The 21541-nt window shown below is 43.6% G+C and overlaps 1 protein-coding gene across 4 annotated transcripts in view; it reads left to right on the top strand.

Moving 5' to 3' along the window:
• FAM234A (family with sequence similarity 234 member A) overlaps positions 1-21541 on the top strand; it is a 379590-nt gene that overhangs the window by 99869 nt on the left and 258180 nt on the right. For all 4 annotated transcript variants that reach the window (XR_013601635.1, XR_013601636.1, XM_078663112.1 and 1 more), the window contains exons 3-4: positions 2622-2735; positions 21240-21428. Coding sequence is in view for 2 of the 4 variants with exons in the window: in XM_078663112.1 (XP_078519238.1) it covers positions 2622-2735; positions 21240-21428 (303 nt within the window). In the remaining 2 variants the exon portion in view is untranslated. The remainder of the gene's footprint in view (positions 1-2621; positions 2736-21239; positions 21429-21541) is intronic.

The raw sequence follows: 21541 nt of genomic DNA, 5'->3' as shown, positions 1-21541 counted from the left end.
CTCACCGTCCCAAGGCACAGCACGAATGCGGATATTGTTCCCGCGGGACCGGTTCTCTAAGTCCTCGCATGGGCCTGGAGGTCCAAATTCTGCTCTGTGAGCCTGAGCACGTCCTGCTGGAGCTGGTGCACATCCCCCGCCAGCCCTAGGTCATGCTCCTCCAGCGTTGCCACCCGCTCGCCTATGCCATCCACGTCTCTCCTCACCTCTCTGAGGTCCGAAGCCAGCTGGGAGCGGAGTTCCGAAATGACCTCCTTGATGGCAGAGAAGAGCTCCAACATAAAGGCCTTGGTAGCGGGGGCTTCGTCATCGTTCCGCTTGGGGGAAGCACTGGTACCCGGCGACGCTGCCAACTGCGATCCCTTCGGGACCCCCTCTTTGCCTGGCTTGTCCTTACGGGGCCTGGTAGCCATCGCGCCGAGATCTGTGGTCACGCTCCAACCCAGGAGCCAGGTGTGGCGCACCCCCCAGGCGCTCTCCAGTCAGCTCCCTGGGGCAAGGACACCCCTCAAAGCAGGCAGTAGTGGGCGCAAGTGTCTCTCAGGCCTCAGTGCAGAGGTACGGGCCCCCCCCCAAAAGGCTGGCAGCAGTGGGCGCTAATGGCTCTCAAGCCGCAATCCATAGGTGCGGGGCAGTAGGCCCCCCGACGCCCACACACCAGTGCACTCAACACACCCCCGGGGAACGGGGCTCAGCAACTCACCCCGGCAGGCAGGCCGCCAGTTCGCCGATTCATACAGGGCCCCACGCCGCGTTCGCCACCTCACGGCCAGGCAGCACAGTCCGGGGGGGGGGGGGCGGGCCCAGGCAGCAGGATCCGCACTGCAAGAGATCTTCACGAGGCAGCCAGTCCTCAACAGGCTCTCGACTCCTTGTTATACCTCAAGGTCCCAGGGATCCGGGCCAGACAGCAAAGGCCTCAGAGTATCTCCAGAACCCCCGCTCAGAGTCAAAGCCTCAGAAGGCAATCCAGCGCTCCAGGGCAGGACTGCACAGCCGGCGGTACAGCGGCGGACAGAGCCGGCAAGGAGCGCCCGCACCCGGCACCGCCTCCTTACGCTCCGGGTAGGCCCAAAAGCCTCGGTCTCTCGTGGCTCACCACTGCGCTCCCACTCAGCCGCCGGATCGGAGGCCACTCCTCCCGCAGGCGGGCTCCTCACAGCTGCCGCTCGCCGGCGTCCGCCCCTGTCAGGCCCCAGCCGGGGTCCGCACGGGCTTAGCAGCGGGCGCAGGCACAGGCCCCACTGCCCCCAATGCTCGTTCAGGGCTCAACGCGGCTGCCGGCCCGCGGGAAGGCCGCGACACCACTCTCCGCCTCTCGGTCACCGGGAGCAGAACCAAGGCCACCGCAGGGCGTCCGCAGCAGACACTGCCGCGCGTGGAAACGGTGCCCCGGGAGGGTGCTACACAAAGCTGAGATTCGCGTGGCGCCGGAGGGACTCTAACACATGTCCTACTCCGTCGCCATCTTGAGACCAACATTTTTAAGCTAAGTGAATCAACAATAATTAATTGAGCCAGATAAGATAAATAAATCTAGTGAGATTTTTTTAATGGACTTACCACACTTGTTCGACCAAACAGGCTGCATTTCCTAAAATTCTTTTGATATGGTAAACTATAGTAAATTAGATATATTGCTACTGTTGTTTGTTATGAAAAACTGTAAGTGAAAAAAAAAAGCACATTCTAGTGGAAATAAATGTGGGGTTTGCATCTCTTTTCTTTCTCCTCCTGTAACTATTAATTTGGATCTTGACCATGCCCATTGCCATTCTCCGTCTGCTGAGTTTATATGAGGGACTCACTCAGAGTCTGGCTAAACAGGAGCCGGTCAACCTTATTTTTCACCCATCGAATTTATATATGTGCAGAAGAACAAGGCTTCTGGAGTTTGAGCCTCGGGTGTCTCCGCCAATAAACATTGGACTAGAGGGCTGTCAGTCAATGTATGTCAGAAGAACCCACCTTCTGACGTTCATTGATCCTGTTCAGGACAGCCAAGAAAAGCCTGGCTGGTCGATCAGAAAACAACACAGATGACATGCATTATGTTGGGAGGTAACTCCCAGCACTTCCACACAATTTGGTTCATATGTGTTTTAGGAACAAACACCCGCTTCCGGGGTTTATTTCTGCAAATAAATAGTTTGCAGAGTAGGACCAAACAATATTATGCCCACTCAGAAAGCGTCTGTACCTTTTGTGCAGGAGCTGCACTGCGAAAGCATGTATGATTGTGAAAAGCCTGTTGGTCTGGTGAGGAGCTCGGAATTAGACTGGTAGTCCCCCAGCAGGAGAGTGGTTGCCATGGCCTCCGCTGACCATGTGGCTGGGGCATCGCCCACTGAGGTTGAAATGGCCATCTGGGCTTGAGCTAAACGCTTATGGAACCAATCAAGAAAAAGCTTTCATTCATGAATTTTAGTACTGATTATTTACATACAGGTTGATTTATCTTGAAACTATAACTGTATTGTGCGGTCATTAGGCCCACTCTCATTAATATATGTAAATGTAAATGTTTACCCTCCGTTTTTAAACCAAATCTTATATTGAAATCTGCCACTAGCCTATGTTTTTTAGAACTGGATTTCTAATTCTGCTTTCTATTTTAACAGTTACTTACCCATTTCTATCAACCAATGATGCTAACAAAGACAAAGTCCTGGACGTGCTTTTCATTTACAAGTCTACCAACGCCAGCAACCCAAACATATCATGTTCAGATGAAGGTATCTAGGATTTTATGGTTTATTCTGACGGATGTATGACGTTACAACGCATACTTTTACCACGCATGCCTTTACAACGCGGTTTTTACATCGCAAACCTTTACAACGCATAGCGCTTAGAGGTGCTGGATAGTGGTAAGTATAATTTTCTATTCCAACTCCAGTCCCCGTGGACACTAGGGAAGGTGTTGGATAGAAAATTAAACTTATTCCCTATCCTAGAGCGCCCCCCAGCGCAATGCGTTGTAATGGTTTGCGTTGTAATCCTGCGTTGTAATGGTAGTGCGTGGTAAAAGTTTCGTTGTAAACGTTGTTTACCATTCTGACTAAATAGTCATTACAGATTGTTTTAATCCATCCTTGTGCTCCTTTTCTTTCGTATTCTTTTTACTATTTCTTGTCAATTAATTCTTCAACCTTTGTGTTCTTTCTCTATTAAGTAACATTAAGCTTACAGTTTTATCTAGCTGTCCGATAAAGCAACCATAGCATGCCTTGCATGTTTACTGAAATATTTACTCGAAATCAAAAATGCGTGAACGGACATACACGCTGCTGGCCATGTTTGATTATATTGTATGTCAGTTAAAGTAATTTGTTGGTGCCCCCTAGGATTGCATTGAAAGGACTGTGCATGGTCTTAATGCTTTCTACTTCATGTGTAAGGCTCCCGGTTTTCAGTTTTTACTGATTTTCACAGATAAATATAGCCAGAAACCCATCTATTTTCTGTTCTGTAATTATTTTTAAATAGGGAAAAATAGGTTTTCTTTTTAACAATACTCACTACTGTCAATCATGAGTGCTAGGTCAATAACCCTGCAGATTGACAAGCAGGGAAGCTAAAAATAAATGTAAAAGATTTTAGAATGAAGCTGAATAACTGCAGCATTGAAGCTGTCTAAGCTGTGCCACAATGCAAATGATTTCCAAGGACTGTAGGGTACTGCAAACCGCTAAAATCCATTGGACATTCAAGCACGAGTAAATATTTGTCAGTTAAATAATTGTGGCAATATACCCATGACTTTGTCATTTTTTTACATTAAGCACAAAATAAATATGCATAAATACAGAAAGAAATGTAGATACAATTAATAACATAAAACAGGGAGCCCTCAAATTTACAGGTTACACTAAAATTTTTAAAAAGCATCATAATTTGTTTAAATACAGTATCATATGTGTCAGTTGTTTTAGCCTAGGTGCAACAGCTTGCTCTGCGCTCTTTATATTCATATGAGGACATTTTATTGCTAGTATTTGTTTATGTATTTCTGTCAACTCTGTCACCTTAAAGCTATCTAAAAAAAGCATACAAAATAAGCACTAAGATGCGCAGGTAGTTATTTAGAGCCAGGCAGTTAGAAAGATAGTTCTAGAAATCACATGCGCCGAGATGAAGATCACGTCCTGGTGGTGGGCTCTTGCCAAATTCCTTCTCCCGACCTTATGTAAGCACCCAAAATCTCCTGGAGGCAGCTGTCAGCCAACATCAGGGTGGCAGACCAGGAGAGACCAAGTGAGAACTACTTCGCGGACAAGTACATCATGACTTCTCAATCCCAGTAATAAGAGCTCGCACAATGGGGGTGCAAAAGAAAAGCCTGGGATCTAGTCCACGTCATATTTTCCACAAACTTGAATCTTTGCAACTGAAGAGTTGAATGATTACAGAGGTGAGGACAATTGTAAAATAGATCAGAGCTGTCATACACACAGGAGAGAAGCAAGGTGCTCCTCAGCCTCTTTGGGCCTTGCTGGATGGGCTGTTGCACGTGAATTCCACATTAAGGTCCTATAGCTGCATACCAGGGGGTTACTGGCATCCATATACCCTGAAGCCTACAGAGGACTTCAAGCTCCATCAAACCCTAACATCAGGAGGCGCAACTGCCATATTGTTTCCGGATGGGGGCATGGTGTCTCGCAACGCGCTATAAGGCACACTCTGCTGTCCTGCTGTGTGGGACGCGCACGGGCAGTGCCTGGACAAAACCCGGGCATGGGCAGGCCTATCCGCGCCCATCAGTGCCCGAAGGAGGCTGGGCCCCCTTCCATGGTTATGTGCTCGAGCATAGACATTGGGTAAAGTCTACTGGGAGCATTCCAGTCGGCCTCAGCCTGTTGGTAGGAGGTTTACTTAACCCTTTATAGTGGTGACTCTACTGTATACATTTCAGCTGTCATAGTGAGTAGAGCCTTAAAACACTCCCGCTCCGTCTTGCATCCTCTTGACCCTGGGAACTCGCTTGGACATTGTACTGTTGCCAAGTGGCTGCACTTACTGTACTTCTGCACTACAGGGATGTGTCCGAGCACCAGTCAATTGTCTACTTTGAACCAAAGAGTCCTTAAATGTAGTCGCTTTATCTGTTTTCAAGACTGTTTGCACAAATCAGTTTGGAGGTTTTCTACAGGTTAGGCTTGTATTATGGGGAAACACAAGTTACCTGTCACGCTAAAGCCCTCCTCTAATGCCTTCCGATTCTTTTTTACAACATGCACTAGGGGTCATTGACAAGGAGATAGCGCTTACTGAGTGCTATTTCTCCTTCTCCTCTATTACCCCATCATCTTCTGGCTCCATTGGCGCTGCCCCATCTGTTTCCTTAGACTTTGGGGTCGGGTCCAGTGATCTCGCCCATGTCAAGTGGGGTTCGGGTGGTTCAGTCTTCTGTCCCCCCCGCCCCCTCCAAAAGCTCTCCCATTACCAAGTTATTCAAGCTTGACCACACCTTTGGTGCCTGAGACTCGGGTAGATTCTACCGAGTTCTGTGGAGTGGGAAGAAAGAGGAAGGAGACAGTTGTGTTTACGGTTTTGAACAAGACCCATGGTGGGGTTGGGAAGAGGAAGCGACATGAAGCCAATAACAAATCTAAGCGCCCAGGGGTCAGTGTTAATCAAACACCCAGGGGTAATGATTCCATCTCTAGTTCAGAGTATTTTATAATGTGGGAAGGTGATTCAATTGTAGATAATGTCCAGTATCAGATTCAGCGGTCTGTGGGCAGACCGGGTCGGATATTGAGGACCCCTTTCACTTTGAGCACACTCCCAGTGGGAACATATTCAATTTAACACTGAATAATATGTCTCTGTATTTAATGCTTGAGCTTAGCAGCCACCCTAATATAGAACATATTTCGTTCCCGGGCAGAGGCAAAGGTAGCTTTATTGACTTTATTGCACTCTTACATTCAATTGATCATTACCGTATCTTGATATAGGCAAGGCTAATCATTACCAGTTGGCTGCTCCTAATAATTCACCAACATTCAATCCAAACAAGGTGATCTTACGTAAGTGGGCCACATTAGATTCTGGTCTCATTTTAGAGGAACTTTTAAAAATAAATGAGGACAGACTGGATATTGAGGACCCTTTCGCTTTGAGCACACTCCCTGAGGGGATATATTCAATTTAATACTGAATAAGATATCTCTGTATTTAACGCTTGAGCTTAGCAGCAGAGGCAAAGGTAGCCTTATTGACGTTATTACACTCTCTGTCTTATAGGCCAAAGATTTTGCAATCCTACAACATTGCTTAAGTGACCACTACTCTTTATGTTTGTATCTTGATACAGGCAAGGCTAATCATTACTAGTTGATTGTTCGTAATATTTCACTAACATACAATACAAACAGGGGATCTTAGGTTTATGTTTGGAATTTAGTATAGCGCACGACACGTCCTTGGAAGGGCATCTCAGCTCTTAATAGCCAAACAGCCTTTCTGTGCCATTAAAAGAGCCAGGTCAAGTGGGCTACTATAGATTCTTGCCACCTTTCAGAGGAAATGTTAAAAATAAATAAGGGCCATGTATTAGCTTGTTTAAAGGATGAGCATAATCCTAAAATCAAGGTAAATGCATTTGAGGGAATTCTGCCAGGCAACCACCAATCTCTTGACCACTCGTATTAGGAAGGAGGGGGAAAGTAGGTTGAACAGGTGGTTTGACAGAAACTGCTCCAAGTCACATAGAAAGCTTATGTATGTTCTAAAACATGCTCCCTGAGACCAGGGGCTGCTGAGATTGTACAGACACAAGTATACACATGCTATTGCTTAGAGATAAAATAATCTCAGAGCTGAAGCTTGGGAAAAATTACACGCAGCTAGTTTAAATAAGGATTCCTGTCTGTTCTGGAAGACTGTAAATTACCCTTCTCTCAAAGAGGGACCATAACACGTATATAGATGTCGTCATTCAGCCACAAGATTGAGTTGAGCACTTTATGAAGATATATCGTTGTAATGATGGAACCGTTAGTCTGACCAAGTATTTCCAATATCGATAAGTAACAGTTTGGAGATGAATCCGCCTGTGAATCACACTCAGAGAAACAAGGCCTCCGGCCCTGATGTTGTATCAGCTAACCTCTTCTTAGATAACCTTGACTTGTGGGCCCCGGTCATGACAAATATCCTGAGGAGTGTGTCCACAGTGGTTCCCGCTAAATCATGGCTAGGTTCAAACATAATACTCACCAATAGATCTGACCCCCGATGTTACCACCAATCTCTTTAATCGATACCACTAACAAACTCAGGAGCTGAGTTCTACTGGAACGCTTGGAAGTGTGAGTCACCGATAAGGGGTGTTTTTCCAAAATACAATATGGGTTCAGACCGGGACTGGGTACCTCAGGCAGTGCCTCATTCTCCATCTGGTTACCTCTAAATATACCATGGCCAAGTGTGGTTCCATGTAGTTTGGCTTCATAGACTTAACATCCGTATTTGACTAGGTGGACAGAGGGGAAATTATGGGCTAAGATGTTGAATATGGGTATCGATTCCGCTCTGGCCCACTTTCTCACCTGTATAAGTCATAATGGAGTGATGGGGCCATGTGAGGTATGGGGAGAAAGGTGAACTCAGTGACCCAGTCGAAATAAAACTGGACGTAAGGCAAGGATGTGTAATGGCCCATTTTATTTTGCCTATATGTCAACAACCTAGAGGAATTTCTCAATGTAGAAGAGGCGGATGTCCTGAAGGTAGGCCCTAGGAAACTACCCTCTCTCCTGTACGCGGATAATTGTCTCCTAATCCCAAGAACAGGAATAAGTCTCTAAAAGCTATTGAATAGGTTCCATCTCTTCATGAGTGGTCTGGGTTTAAAGACAAGCACTACTGAATGTATTTTTTTAAAAATAATTTGTTGTCATCAGCAGAGGACTGAATAAAATCAAATAAAAAATCTTGATAAGCACTACTAAATCCCATGTTTTGGCCATTGGGAAGAAATGTAGTGCCTTAATGACACAATACATTAGCGATGAGAAACTCATATGTGCCCACCTTCTCATATTTAGGAGTTCCTGTTGATTAAAAATGTACATGCTCTCCATTGGCTAAGACCAGGAAGCAAAGGCTCGAACAATCCACTGAGGCCATTTTTAGATTTGAAATGGAGCTTGGGCAATAAACCTCTAGATGCCATGAATAATATCTACTCCACACGATATCTCTCCATGACCACACATGTTGCAGGGGTTTGGGGTGATGTTGGCGCCTTACAGGTGTCCGAAAATAGTTTTCTAAGAAGACTTTTGCCTGTCCCAAATAGTCTCCCTATATACCCTTGTCACGCAGATTTGGGACTCGTCCCGCTAGAGAACTACATTAAATTAGCACCTCTAATGCTCTGGTGAGCAATATGGGTCAAATAGGAAACCTTGCTTAACCAAGCTTTAATTAATCATTGCAAGTCTCTAGAGAAAGCGCAGAACCTCACATGGCTACGATATGTAAAGCAGCATCTTGACTTGATGGGGAGAAGGGATTGTTACCACAACCCACTCTCAATGGCTTCCATTCCAAACAAGCATTTGCAATGCAATAGGTCTCGCATTTACACAAGTTTAAGCTATTGGCATTGTAAATGACAATGCCTTTTAAACGAAAACAAAAATAAAAGCCATTGTTATTTGCAATGTCAATAGCTCAAACTCGTGTAAATGCGAGACCTATTGCATTGCAAATGCTTGTCCTCTCTTCCTCAGGCTCCTTTATCCTCACCCACTTACTTTCTTCAGATCCCTGTGGCTCCTACATTTTTCCACCTTCCTTTACCAGTCACGGTAGGTAGCGTAGGCAAAATACCGCAAACCTGTCTCACCACATGTGCACAACCGCTTCAAAAAAGATATGTTTAAGTGCCGCGGATGGTAGGCCAATCCTTCAGTGTTTCATTTTTAACCTTTATAACTTCCCTTCCATATCTTTTCTTTTTCTTATTTTTCAGTTTTAGAGCACACTACAGATCAGTGGTGCTAATGGGCCACTTATATGCCGATCATTTAATCTGCAGTGCTCTGCCCCACATTCAGCCACCTCCTTTAAAGAAGGTATACATGCTCCACTCACCACCAGCGCCGCTCGCACTGCGCAGACACTCATGGTTATTGTACTCTAAGCAAGGGTTGCTCTGTGGCAGGCAGGGCCCTGTAGTTAAATTACAGACGTAGGATCCAGGAGACCTGAGTTAGAATTCCTGCTGCATCACTAGATCATACCATGTGAACTCCCACGGTCTCCCCATGCCTCGGGTGGTGGTGATCCGTAAGCGCCATACCATTATTTTCAGTACTTTGAAGTACCATATTTAGTACACAACAATTCATTAACTGAGGGGGGAGCAGTAGCAACATAAAGAATGTGCATCGCTTCTGCACTCGGCCTAGCAGCATTGTAGCGCTGTAAATACCAAGTGTCGCGATTACTCAAAGTTATTTAATCAAACTCAAGGGGGGGAGGGGGGGAAGGAATCAGAAAGACAGAATTCAACCACATGACTATATAGGAGTGTCTTCCCTTAGCAGAAGCTGCATTCTCAATAGCTACATCCACTATAAAGGTTTTTGAAAGAGTTCCCTGGTGCCCTCTTCCATTTTACTGTGACCGTTTACATCCTGTCCTCAATGAGCTCTTGCTTATGTACAAGCAGGGGTTAAATAGATTTCTGCAAACGTCAATTGAAGAAACATGGCTGTGGCACTAGAGTATGAAAGACACAAAAGCAATGTTGAAATCAAAATACATGATTTCACCAAATAAAAGGAAACTCATTTCCATATTAGGTTAGGCACCAGCCAACCAGGTTACACCTTCGGTGTAAAACATCCACATGTAGAAAATGAGAGTATAAATAACTTCCAAAGAACTGGCTGGAGAACACAACGGTGCACAGATACAAAAGGTCTACAACATTCTTTAACTCACTTTTAACAACTTTTCTGAAAAGGGACACTAAATGTATAAAACACGAAGAGTTCGGTACAGTGTACGCAACGAGCAAGACACTAAAAGGTGCAGACGTCTAATGTTATGTTTTGTTTGTAAAGAGCAACTTACACAGACAAGTCGGCCTGCTCGAAGAGACGCGGGAGGGCAGGAGCGTGACGCTGTGAGCGTGCACGTTGGCGTTCCCTGCGGCTCGTGCCAGTGGCGGCGCCTGCAGTGGAAGCGCGTCCACAGACCGGTGTCTGCTCGTGCACCGGTCTGTACCACTTGGGAAGGGAAGACAACGACAATGATGCTCGCCTGGCGGCAGCGCTTCGCACTGCAACACCAGGCGAGCCCTAAAAAGCAATGAAATCTTGATTTGTTTGCTGCATGTGCCTACCTCAGACTAGTGCATGAATCAAAAAAGGGTGCACCCGGTCTTCTGTGTAAATCTTTCCTATCTGTGTTTAAAATTGCACCACGCACTTTTTTAGATTTCATCATTTCAGTACAGGTGGAAACTCCTGTTTCTAAATGCATCAGAATTGCATTAAAGCCATTAATGAGGGCCTACAAAGAATTTTCATGGAGATATTGATATATTTGATAATTCTGAACAGCTTTAATACCTATACGACTAAAAGAGAAAGACATAGAAGTCTTTGGCTGTAGGGTTACCATGAATGACCTGATACAGAATCGATCGGAAGGTGCTAATCATCCAACAAAGCTGCCACCCCAGACGTGATTCCATTGGAGTTATTGCATTGAGAGTACTGTCTAAAAACCGTTCTCTACTTCTATGAAAACCCATCCTTGAATTCTAAAAACTCCTTGCTTACCCCTATGCGGTCCCATTACTATCCTTATATAAATTTTAAAAAATGAAACCATTAACCCATATTTTGATGTTAATTTATTTTAATTACTTGTGTATTAATTAAGTTTACATACTTAAAAGTAAAGTATTTATTATTTACTTGATTATTTAAATTTAAATTACTATTACAATTGTATATAGCAGAACTTTAACGATGTGTATGTATGTTAGTACATATGCACATACATATATACTATTAAGGTTTAGATACATGCATGTTTGCCTTCCTCCTTATATTTGTATTTCTACAAACGTTCCGCACTTTATTTCAAACGTTACAACCTTTCCTTCAAAAAGGCATACCACTACAACCTAACCATAACTAATCTCCTGTTGCTCACCTGTTTATACTGCCAACCATGTCCCTGAATGGATATACCTTCTTCCCATTAAAGACAACGCCTAACTCCTCTTAATTCAATCTACCACATGGAAACTGGAGAAAACACATGGGATGGTTTCCTTAAGAGCACACAAAAATCCCATTAACTAACTATAACCACAGTGAGATAAAAAAATAACCTTTGGTTCTGGAGCAGCATGCTGCCCAGCATAAAGAACTTAAATGCCTTGTCATGGTTAGTAACCGCTATATGACTGCAGCTGCAGCACAATGCATAACCTCCTGGTACACACTAATACTAATGCCATAACACTCAGCAGTCGGTAGTCGATTGCAGTTCATACAGCCTGCATACTAATTCCTTTACACTGCTTGACTGTCTTATACCCACATAAGACAAACTTGTTACAGATCCTCCCCATTGCCCAGTACTGTACCAGTCCACAGCATTAACCGACCCATCACTAACTGAACAGGCATTGAATAACTGAAGAGATCTGTCACATGCCTCAAGTCAACGGAGGACTTTAATTTAGTCCACCACTGCAGGTCCTGACAAGCTACACATTACGGCCGCTTCTTAACACCTCACAATGGCAATCGTATACGGGATGATTTTAACAAAGTGTATCCCAGAAGAGCTCTCCACCTTTCCTCCCTCCAACCTATGCCTACTCAAAGCATCTTCAACAGCAGATAGCTTGTGTGCTTCTGGTTGGTCTCCAGATACCTGTAAGTAGCTCTTCTGTATACAGTCCAGACTAATAAATTAGAAGCTTTTGCTTGGCCGAATAAATGTATTTATACCAAAATTGAAGTGTGTATTCAAGAGGAAAATGTGTGTATTTTCAGAACTTGTGAGGTGGTGTTTGGGAAGACCTATTACTAATAACTTGGTACTGGGAGCATTGCAGTTATGGTTGTTATCCATTACCCATGTTAGAGGCATTCCCCATTGATAAGGAATTTTTTAAATTACTGCTGGAAACCGTGCCTCATGCACTGAGGTGAACACTGCAGATCATATTGCATATAGTGGACATTAATGTAACCTTCTCTGATGTGGTCAGTATTAGGAACTTAAAAATAACAGCAGCTTGGGTGGCTTTCACCGAGCACTTACTATACAAAAGATTGGTGACCCCCTACTTGAAACGAAGTATCTCAGAATGGGCAACCTAGTGAAGTAACCAGCTAAGTGGATTCTGATCTTAAGAAATATAAAGGGACTTGCAGAACTGGTAAAAGTTGCCAGCTTAATGAAAACAATAAACTGTGTGTCTCTCTCACACATTTTAGTTAATCAAACTGCTAACCTCTGCTTCTTATAACACGATCACCGCACCTTGATGGTCATCACACACGACATCAAAACACTTCCCGCACAGGATCTGAACATAAACCACACACTCCCAACCTCAGCCCCCCTCATAGGGCTAGCAAGCGCTATATAAATGTTACAATACAATATAAAACTTAAAATTAACTTACCTGTGAAGCAAATGTAAGAAAACGTACCTGCAATGCAAAGACCCCTCCATGCAAATCCTGATGTGTACATTAGGAGTAATGGATCCTAATGAAAAAAAGGCTTGGTCGATTTCATTGTCAATTCAAACACCTTTATTTGATCATCATCATGATCATAAAATTAATAGTCAAATGCATAAAAACAAACAAATGAAAACATTCCATCACATCATATATTTTTTAAATTTTTAAATGACATAACATCACATTGCTGAATGACGGAAATAAGAACAACTAGAGATTATATTATTACACAATTCTAGCGCTGCCTGATTGCCCTCTGAATATAGGTTGCAGTTCAATGAGCAATCCGCGAATTCGGTAATGACAATAAATTTAAAAAAAGCTCCTCCGGTAAGGCAAATCTTTGCTTGTTTTAAAAACGGCACAAGATAAAACCTTCACAGCCATCACTGAGGCAAACAGGTAAGCTCTTAAAAAGGAGCTCTGGGTTGGAAAGGCCACCAAAAGTGAACAGTGCCAAACCTAAGCCTCACCAGCAAAAACAGATGACTGGAGTTCGCCACCCACTTGAAGTATGGAGCCCTACTTGGGTGAATCGGGATCTCAGTGTGTGCCTGGACACTTCGTTTATTGACCTCCTTTTGTAAACCTATGGTCTCCACGATGCATTGTTGCATTAAAACCAACTTTGAGCCTGCTCGGGGTCCTAAACAATTTGTCGAGCTCCAGGCTCTGGAAAGCATGATGGATATACTTTAGCTAAGGAATGTCCATGCACCAGCCCAGTTGCAGACAATCTTGCAGGAATGCCTGTTTGGAACTGTCTGCTCCAGAGTCCAAATTGGTAGCCACAGATGTTGCATTTTTATAAAATCTTCAGTATATCCCAGCCCCGCTTCATGGTAACAAATACTTGAGGTAATTTTACCATACCATTTAGTGAATATTATTCGTGGCATTCTTTTGGAGAACATATGTCATGATCAACAGGGTAACTTGTTCCCATTTTATGGCATTTTTCTCTTCGTTTTCCTAAAAAAAATAAAGCTCATCTCCCTGCTTAATGCAGAAGGTGTAATCTTTGCCAACATTCTCACAAACCGACTGACCTCATATTGAGATGTGTTTTGTTCCTGATTGGAACCCACTGGCCCAATACGTGTGCATGGCTTTACTGAATCATTCAATATTTTTTACCCCAGATACTTTTCTGCTAGATGGTGCGAAGGGAAGGCATTCTGTACGGTGTGATGGAGATACATCTGGTCTGTAAATGTTTGAAGCTGGTACGCTGGGTCAGTGGGTGATGTGGTTCTGACTCATACCCTGTCAGCAAGTGTTCATATGCCAAGAGGACGGTGGCAATGGTGTCCCCTTTCCACTGCCTTCTTTGTGCTTTACATTGAGCCCTTGCTTTACTCTCCTCTGCTCTTTAGGAGGTGCATTATTTCAAGTCAGTCTTTTTTCTTGCCCTTTTGCGGTGCTTCCCAGTGGTATTTCCGTTACAACAGAGATTCAGTAATAACAAATACTTTCGATGCAGCTCCTAAATAAGTTTCAGACTCCTGCTATAAACATGCAGTTACTGACTAAAATCTTAGCTATCAACTAAAGGAATCTTCTGAGTTCTGGATAACAAAAGGAGAAGACCTGGATGTCAAACGTCAGGGAAACATTGATCAAAAAAACTTAAAGAACTATCGACAAGCTTCCCTGTTACCATTTCCAGCTACAATACTGGAGCGGCATGTAAATAAGATCCTTACAAAAGTCAAGTCTCCTTCTTCGCTCATAGAAGGCCCTCCTAGTGTTTAGGATAATTTGAAGACCCTCCTCCTTATTGAAGCCTGGGCTTAACCCTATGCTGCTAGCGATCGTACTTACCTATGGGTGCTGTGATTATCCTCTCTTAGCGCTTAGAGACCTGACGGTATTAAGCGCTATAGAAGTCTAAATTAACATAACATAACATAACATGGAAGATCAACAAGTGCTCCATCCTCGCCAATCTGGTTTTCAGGCCACTCATAGTACCGAGTTAGTGATGCTCTCTGTTCTGGATGAACTTAGAGTGGCTTCTGATATGAGCAGGCCCTCTGTGTTGATCTTGCTTTACCTTACGGCAGGATTTGATATGGTTGACCATCAAGTGCTCCTGTACTGGTTAATGGTGGACGGTATTACAGGGTCCACACTCCTGTGGATTTAATTGTTTCTGAATGGCCGGTCACAGAGGGTGCAGATGTATGGGCAAGTCTATAGAGAGAGGGTTCTCTCTTGTGGCATTCCACAGAGATCTGCACTATACCCACTCCTGTCTAATATTTATACATACCCTCTGATTGCAGCATCAACTCCGCAGATGGCACTCAGTTGGTCTTACGAATCGGAAGTTCCATGCAGTCACGGTTGAACGTTCAGAATATTTAGCGGTTCACTATGAACGGGATGACCGATAACTCGCTGAACGTGAATCCTGATAAAACAGAGGTTCTAGCGATCACTATGAAAGGGAAATCATGGAGGGATGTATTTTGGCCCTGGGAGTTAGGTCCCGCCCCAGACTCTATGCCAGTAGTGAAAAGTCTTGGTAGTATGCTGGATAGTAACCTGTTAATGGCTAAGCAGGTGGCGACAGTGTCCGCTACCGGCACAGGTCTCTTGAGGCAGCTCAGGAAACCGGTTCCTATTCTCTCGTTTGCTACTATGCGAACAGTTGTGGCTTAATTGATTATGTCACTGCTAGATTATGGTAATGATAATATAACATCCAGGGTAAGAGGGTCTCAGGGAAGTTTAAAGACCCAGCCAGGCTACGTCCCCTACCAACTAACATGAATAACTGAGAAAACCTGGGAGTCTAATAGGAACAGAAGTTAATCCTAGCAAGTGATAAAACCAATGCCCGGCGCTTAGGTGCAGAGGAAAAATCCTTACAAACATTAGCAAGATGTTCATGTACCAACGCACATAGCCACTAGCAACCGTAGGTGTATCCCAGTGTCCAGAGATGGATTCCCATCAAAGTCTTGTTAATAATCAATACTATCATTTGGTCATCCAAAGGTAGGGATGGTAAGTCTCTAGATCATGGAGACAGGATCCATACCCTCCATAAGAGACAGGGTTGTAGCCCCCGAGTTGCTCGTAGACCATATGTTTGATCATTAAGTGGGAACTAGTGCAGTGCAAAAAGAAATATGTGAGAATAAAAATGTATAGAGAAAGACAGCGAGGTAAACTTTAATGGCTATCAGTCTCTTCCAGATTAAAATCAAGAACAGCGCAATCATAGCAGTTCAAACAAATAGCTGCTGAGGGGCCGACATGTTTCTGCCAAACGGGGAAAAACTCCTAAGGCTTTCTTCAGGGCCTCTGTTCTAAATAATTGTTGCAACTGCAAATGTATAGTACATATAAATCAATAAACCAAAAGCAATAAGTGAAAAACCATAAAGGAGATACGTGACTATTCCTCCATGTCACTTGGTGTGATGTTCACCTACAAAAGCAAACAGTGACGTCAATGCGTTGGACATATCAACGTGAAAAAGAATTTAAAATTTATTCAACTCACCCATAGTAACAGGGGATCGGACCTCACCTCACCTGGACCAAGCTCAGGGTAGAGGAGGCCACGCGCTAAAAAGGCAAGGAAAAAAGAGGGTGCTAGATCCAAAGGCAAGAAGATTGATCTTCTTAGTTCAAACAAATCTGTGCCACCTTTCCCTTTGCTGAACTTCCCATATCACCTAACAGCTCACTAGCAAAGAGCTCACCCACCCCTCACTCGGAGGCAATCACTCAAGTATAATTTCTCCAACTGTTCACTCGTGCCTATCAGTGATGGCAAACAATAAGCTCCCTACCTCTCCGTCGTTGCCTCAGACTGATCCTAAGTCTGGGGGAAGCAACGTGGAGAGGAAAGCAGAACTATTTTATAAATATGAGGGCCGAGCCCCTATCCAATCGGGGAAATACCCACGCGAAAACGCCATGTTAGTAGTTCAAACAAACCGAAAAACGGTTAACTCGAGCAATAAACTTACTCTGAGTAATGGTGTGGTAACCGGAGACGTCCATTGCTCAGTTCAACCCAGTTCCCTGCACTCGCGAGTTCGCGCGATAAACGGCGACACTTCGACACAGCCTGCAGTAAAACTACAAAGTGACGTCATCCGAGACTTCACAGTAGTCTTTGCTATTCAGAATCTTAAACTAATACCAACCACTGCGAGTGAGTCGATATATATCACATAATGTGCTCTATTTCTCAAAGTGCAGGGGAGGGACAAGTCTCTCACTCTCAGAAACATTACAGACAACTAATCATCGCGTGTAATTACAACAAAGGAAACGGATTACAGGCAATAGATACCGAACGGTAATGTAGTGTAATAAAGTCTGGTAATGCGGCACGAGTTAGCACTAGGATACCATCGCGATAAGGTGTAATAACGATAGGATATCACTCATAACTACCGCATTACATATAGGTTAATGTACAATTTTGTACCATCTATGCTCCAAAAAATGCGCAAATCCCTCACTTGTAGAGCCGCTAAAGGAAAACTAATCTGCGTGTAACCACACTTATTAAAACGGGATTACATCCCCAGAGTACCAGAACGTAATGCTGTAGTTTTGTTTCGTTCGAAATACAGACCTAAATAGTGTATTCTGCTGTGGTAATGATAAGGTGTTGTGTATACTGAAAGGGTATGAGAGTCATTCGGAAAGGTATAGATAACACCCTAAACCAATTATGGTTCATAGGGCTATGGCCTCCCACAATAGCTCTCCCACATCACAGCGGAGTCCCCCAGATAAGCTATAGGACTGCTATACACTACATCATAGCAGTCCTATAGCTTATCTGGGGGACTCCGCTGTGATGTGGGAGAGCTATTGTGGGAGGCCATAGCCCTATGAACCATAATTGGTTTAGGGTGTTATCTATACCTTTCCGAATGACTCTCATACCCTTTCAGTATACACAACACCTTATCATTACCACAGCAGAATACACTATTTAGGTCTGTATTTCGAACGAAACAAAACTACAGCATCACGTTCTGGTACTCTGGGGATGTAATCCCGTATTAATAAGTGTGGTTACACGCGGATTAGTTTTCCTTTAGCGGCTCTACAAGTGAGGGATTTGCGCATTTTTTGGAGCATAGATGGTACAAAAGTGTACATTAACCTATATGTCATGCGGTAGTTATGAGTGATATCCTATCGTTATTACACCTTATCACGATGGTATCCTTGTGCTAACTCGTGCCGCATTACCAGACTTCATTACACTACATTACCGTTCGGTATCTATTGCCTGTAATCCGTTTCCTTTGTTGTAATTACACGCGATGATTAGTTGTCTGTAATGTTTCTGAGAGTGAGAGACTTGTCCCTCCCCTGCACTTTGAGAAATAGACGACATTATGTGATATATATCGACTCACTCGCAGTGGTTGGTATTAGTTTAAGATTCTGAATAGCAAAGACTACTGTGAAGTCTCGGATGACGTCACTTTGTAGTTTTACTGCAGGCTGTGTCGAAGTCTCGCCGTTTATCGCGCGAACTCGCGAGTGCAGGGAACTGGGTTGAACTGAGCAATGGACGTCTCCGGTTACCACACCATTACTCAGAGTAAGTTTATTGCTCGAGTTAACCGTTTTTTGGTTTGTTTGAACTACTAACATGGCGTTTTCGCGTGGGTATTGCCCCGATTGGATAGGGGCTCGGCCCGTACATTTATAAAATAGTTCTGCTTTCCTCTCCACGTAGCCTCCCCCAGACTTAGGATCAGTCTGAGGCAACGACGGAGAGGTAGGGAGCTTATTGTTTGCCATCACTGATAGGCACGAGTGAACAGTTGGAGAAATTATACTTGAGTGATTGCCTCCGAGTGAGGGGTGGGTGAGCTCTTTGCTAGTGAGCTGTTAGGTGATATGGGAAGTTCAGCAAAGGGAAAGGTGGCACAGATTTGCTTGAACTAAGAAGATCAATCTTCCTGCCTTTGGATCTAGCACCCTCTTTTTTCCTTGCCTTTTCAGCGCGTGGCCTCCTCTATCCTGAGCTTGGTCCAGGTGAGGTGAGGTCCGATCCCCTGTTACTATGGGTGAGTTGAATACATTTTAAATTCTTTTTCATGTTGATATGTCCAACGCATTGACGTCACTGTTTGCTTTTGTAGGTGAACATCACACCAAGTGACATGGAGGAATAGTCACGTATCTCCTTTATGGTTTTTCACTTATTGCTTTTGGTTTATTGATTTATATGTACTATACATTTGCAGTTGCAACAATTATTTAGAACAGAGGCCCTGAAGAAAGCCTTAGGAGTTTTTCCCCGTTTGGCAGAAACATGTCGGCCCCTCAGCAGCTATTTATTTGAACTGCTATGATTGCGCTGTTCTTGGTTTTAATCTGGAAGAGACTGATAGCCATTAAAGTTTACCTCGCTGTCTTTCTCTATTCATTTTTATTCTCACATATTTCTTTTTGCACTGCACTAGTTCCCACTTAATGATCCAACATATGGTCTACGAGCAACTCGGGGGCTACAACCCTGTCTCTTATGGAGGGTATGGATCCTGTCTCAATGATCTAGAGACTTACCATCCCTACCTTTGGATGACCAAATGATAGTATTGATCATTAACAAGACTTTGATGGGAATCCATCTCTGGACACTGGAATACACATACGGTTGCTAGTGGCTATGTGTGTTGGTACATGAACATCTTGCTAATGTTTGTAAGGATTTTTCCTCTGCACCTAAGCGCCGGGCATTGGTTTTATCACTTGCTAGGATTAACTTCTGTTCCTATTAGACTCCCAGGTTTTCTCAGTTATTCAGATTATGGTAATGCCCTGTACATTGGCCTCCCCAATAAACTGTTGGGTAAGCTTCAGGTGGTTATGAACGATGCAGCAAGACTACTGTTCAAGCTACCAAGATGGATGCATGCTAAGCCACTGTTGCAAAAACTGCATTGGCTGCCAGGCAAAGAGAGGGCCATGTTTAAAGGCATGCGCATTGCACATAAGACGTTGCATTAGACAATTCCATCTTATTTTAAGGAACGGCTGAGGCAATATGTGCCTGGATGCCGTCTACTCTCTTCTGAGGTGTTTTTGCTAATCATAGATCTGGAAAGGACTTCCGGAAGGTTTGGCGAAAGAAACTGCTCTCCTTTGCTTTCGGAAGAGATTGAAAACTTTCCTATTTAAGGAAGCTTTTGGAAGAGATTAATACTTCTCATCTCATCAATAGCTGTAGTAACATGTTCTAATAAACCCTTGGGCAAGGCCTAGAGACCAGTGGTATTTGTGCGCTATATAAGTGTTATTAACATAATAGAACATAACCATTTGGCATATGAACATTGAACGAGTCATGAAACGTATAAGGATTATTTTTAAATGGTCTAATTTTTCTCTTTCGATCCTCTGTACAATTAGTGATATCAAAATGGCTATACTTTGGACTTCTGTATCTTCTCTGAGTTCCTTAATGCTATTTGCGCCATGCTTGTGCGGGAAGAACCTTGTTGGAGAGACCAGATATGTGGGTGTTAATAATGTGCCCTTTATTTGGGTGCATTGTATTAGTCGAGGTTACCCTCTACCACACTGGCAGAACACTCTAAATATGACATTATTCAGTGCCTAATTTGTATAAAACATAAGTGCCAGGTCTCTGGTCAGGAGGCCATTGCAGCTTGCATCACACATTGCCCCTGCCAGCGATAGTAACACAACCACTAACCATGACGCTACTACAAGTGTGACAGTTCCGACTATTTCAGCCCCCCCAAAGCTTATAGGAATGGTTTGGGTGGCAGGTAATATTCATTTTTAATGTATTATTGAATTAATAATTAACTGTTGTTGTGCTCATCTGGAATTTAGCCAGACAGTGCCACCTTGTGCAGATTATCACAAGCACCATTGTTGACAAATAAGTTCCAGTCACTGGAAACTACTGGCTCAAACTAAGCAACCTCTACCGCTGCCTTGGAGAGGGTAGAATTTGTGCCTTACTGGCAGACTGAACAACAGAGCAGTAACACTCCTAAGACCAGCACCTTGTCACCTCAGATCAAGCACCATCACTCAATGGTTCATGTACTACAAGATTTTGAGATCTGCTATCTACACTTATGGAGCAAAGCTGATTCCATTCTGTTGCAGGGTTATTGATTGTTTCCTGTGCTTGTTTGATTGTGGTGAGGTCCGTGCTATATAAATCCTTGAAATAAATTATTCCGCTATTACATTCCTCACTTTAGTCCCACCTGAAGGTCTTAAGGATGGGTTCCGCTGTATGAATAGGTTTTTCAGAAATTAATTCTGTATTACAATTAACAATTTTAGTTCCAATAGTTCTGTCTGATCGAAACAAGTCTACTAATGGCATTTAATAATTTAACAATATTGAACTCATCAAAGCACTTTGCATTGGTCCTGTACATTAAAAACATTTAGGTGTTTATATAATTTTTATTAAAATATTACTATTTTTATGTACTTTTTCAGGACTTTCCTCACCTTGTGCCTTCATGACTGCTGTCTCCGGAACCAATAGTACCACCTTGTGGGAAAGGCCAGTAACTGAAGATATCCTGCTAGTTGAGTGTGGTATCGAACAGTTGGGCGGGGTCGTGCCCTCAGGATGCCTCATTGTTGGCAAACCCGAATTCTTAACTGCAATCGATTTTCACACTGGTAGGAATGTTTACTTAAAAAGCAGGTTTATAGTATCGTACTTGCATGTACATAGGAATCTTAAGTGCGTAGGGAGAAATCCTGTGTTCATACGCCTCATTCCTGCATACATG

This window comes from Lissotriton helveticus, chromosome 10 (genome assembly GCF_964261635.1).
Source record: "Lissotriton helveticus chromosome 10, aLisHel1.1, whole genome shotgun sequence".
NCBI lineage: Eukaryota > Metazoa > Chordata > Amphibia > Caudata > Salamandridae > Lissotriton > Lissotriton helveticus.
Note: the sequence above shows the minus strand (reverse complement) of the source record. Positions and strands in the feature narration are given on the sequence as shown.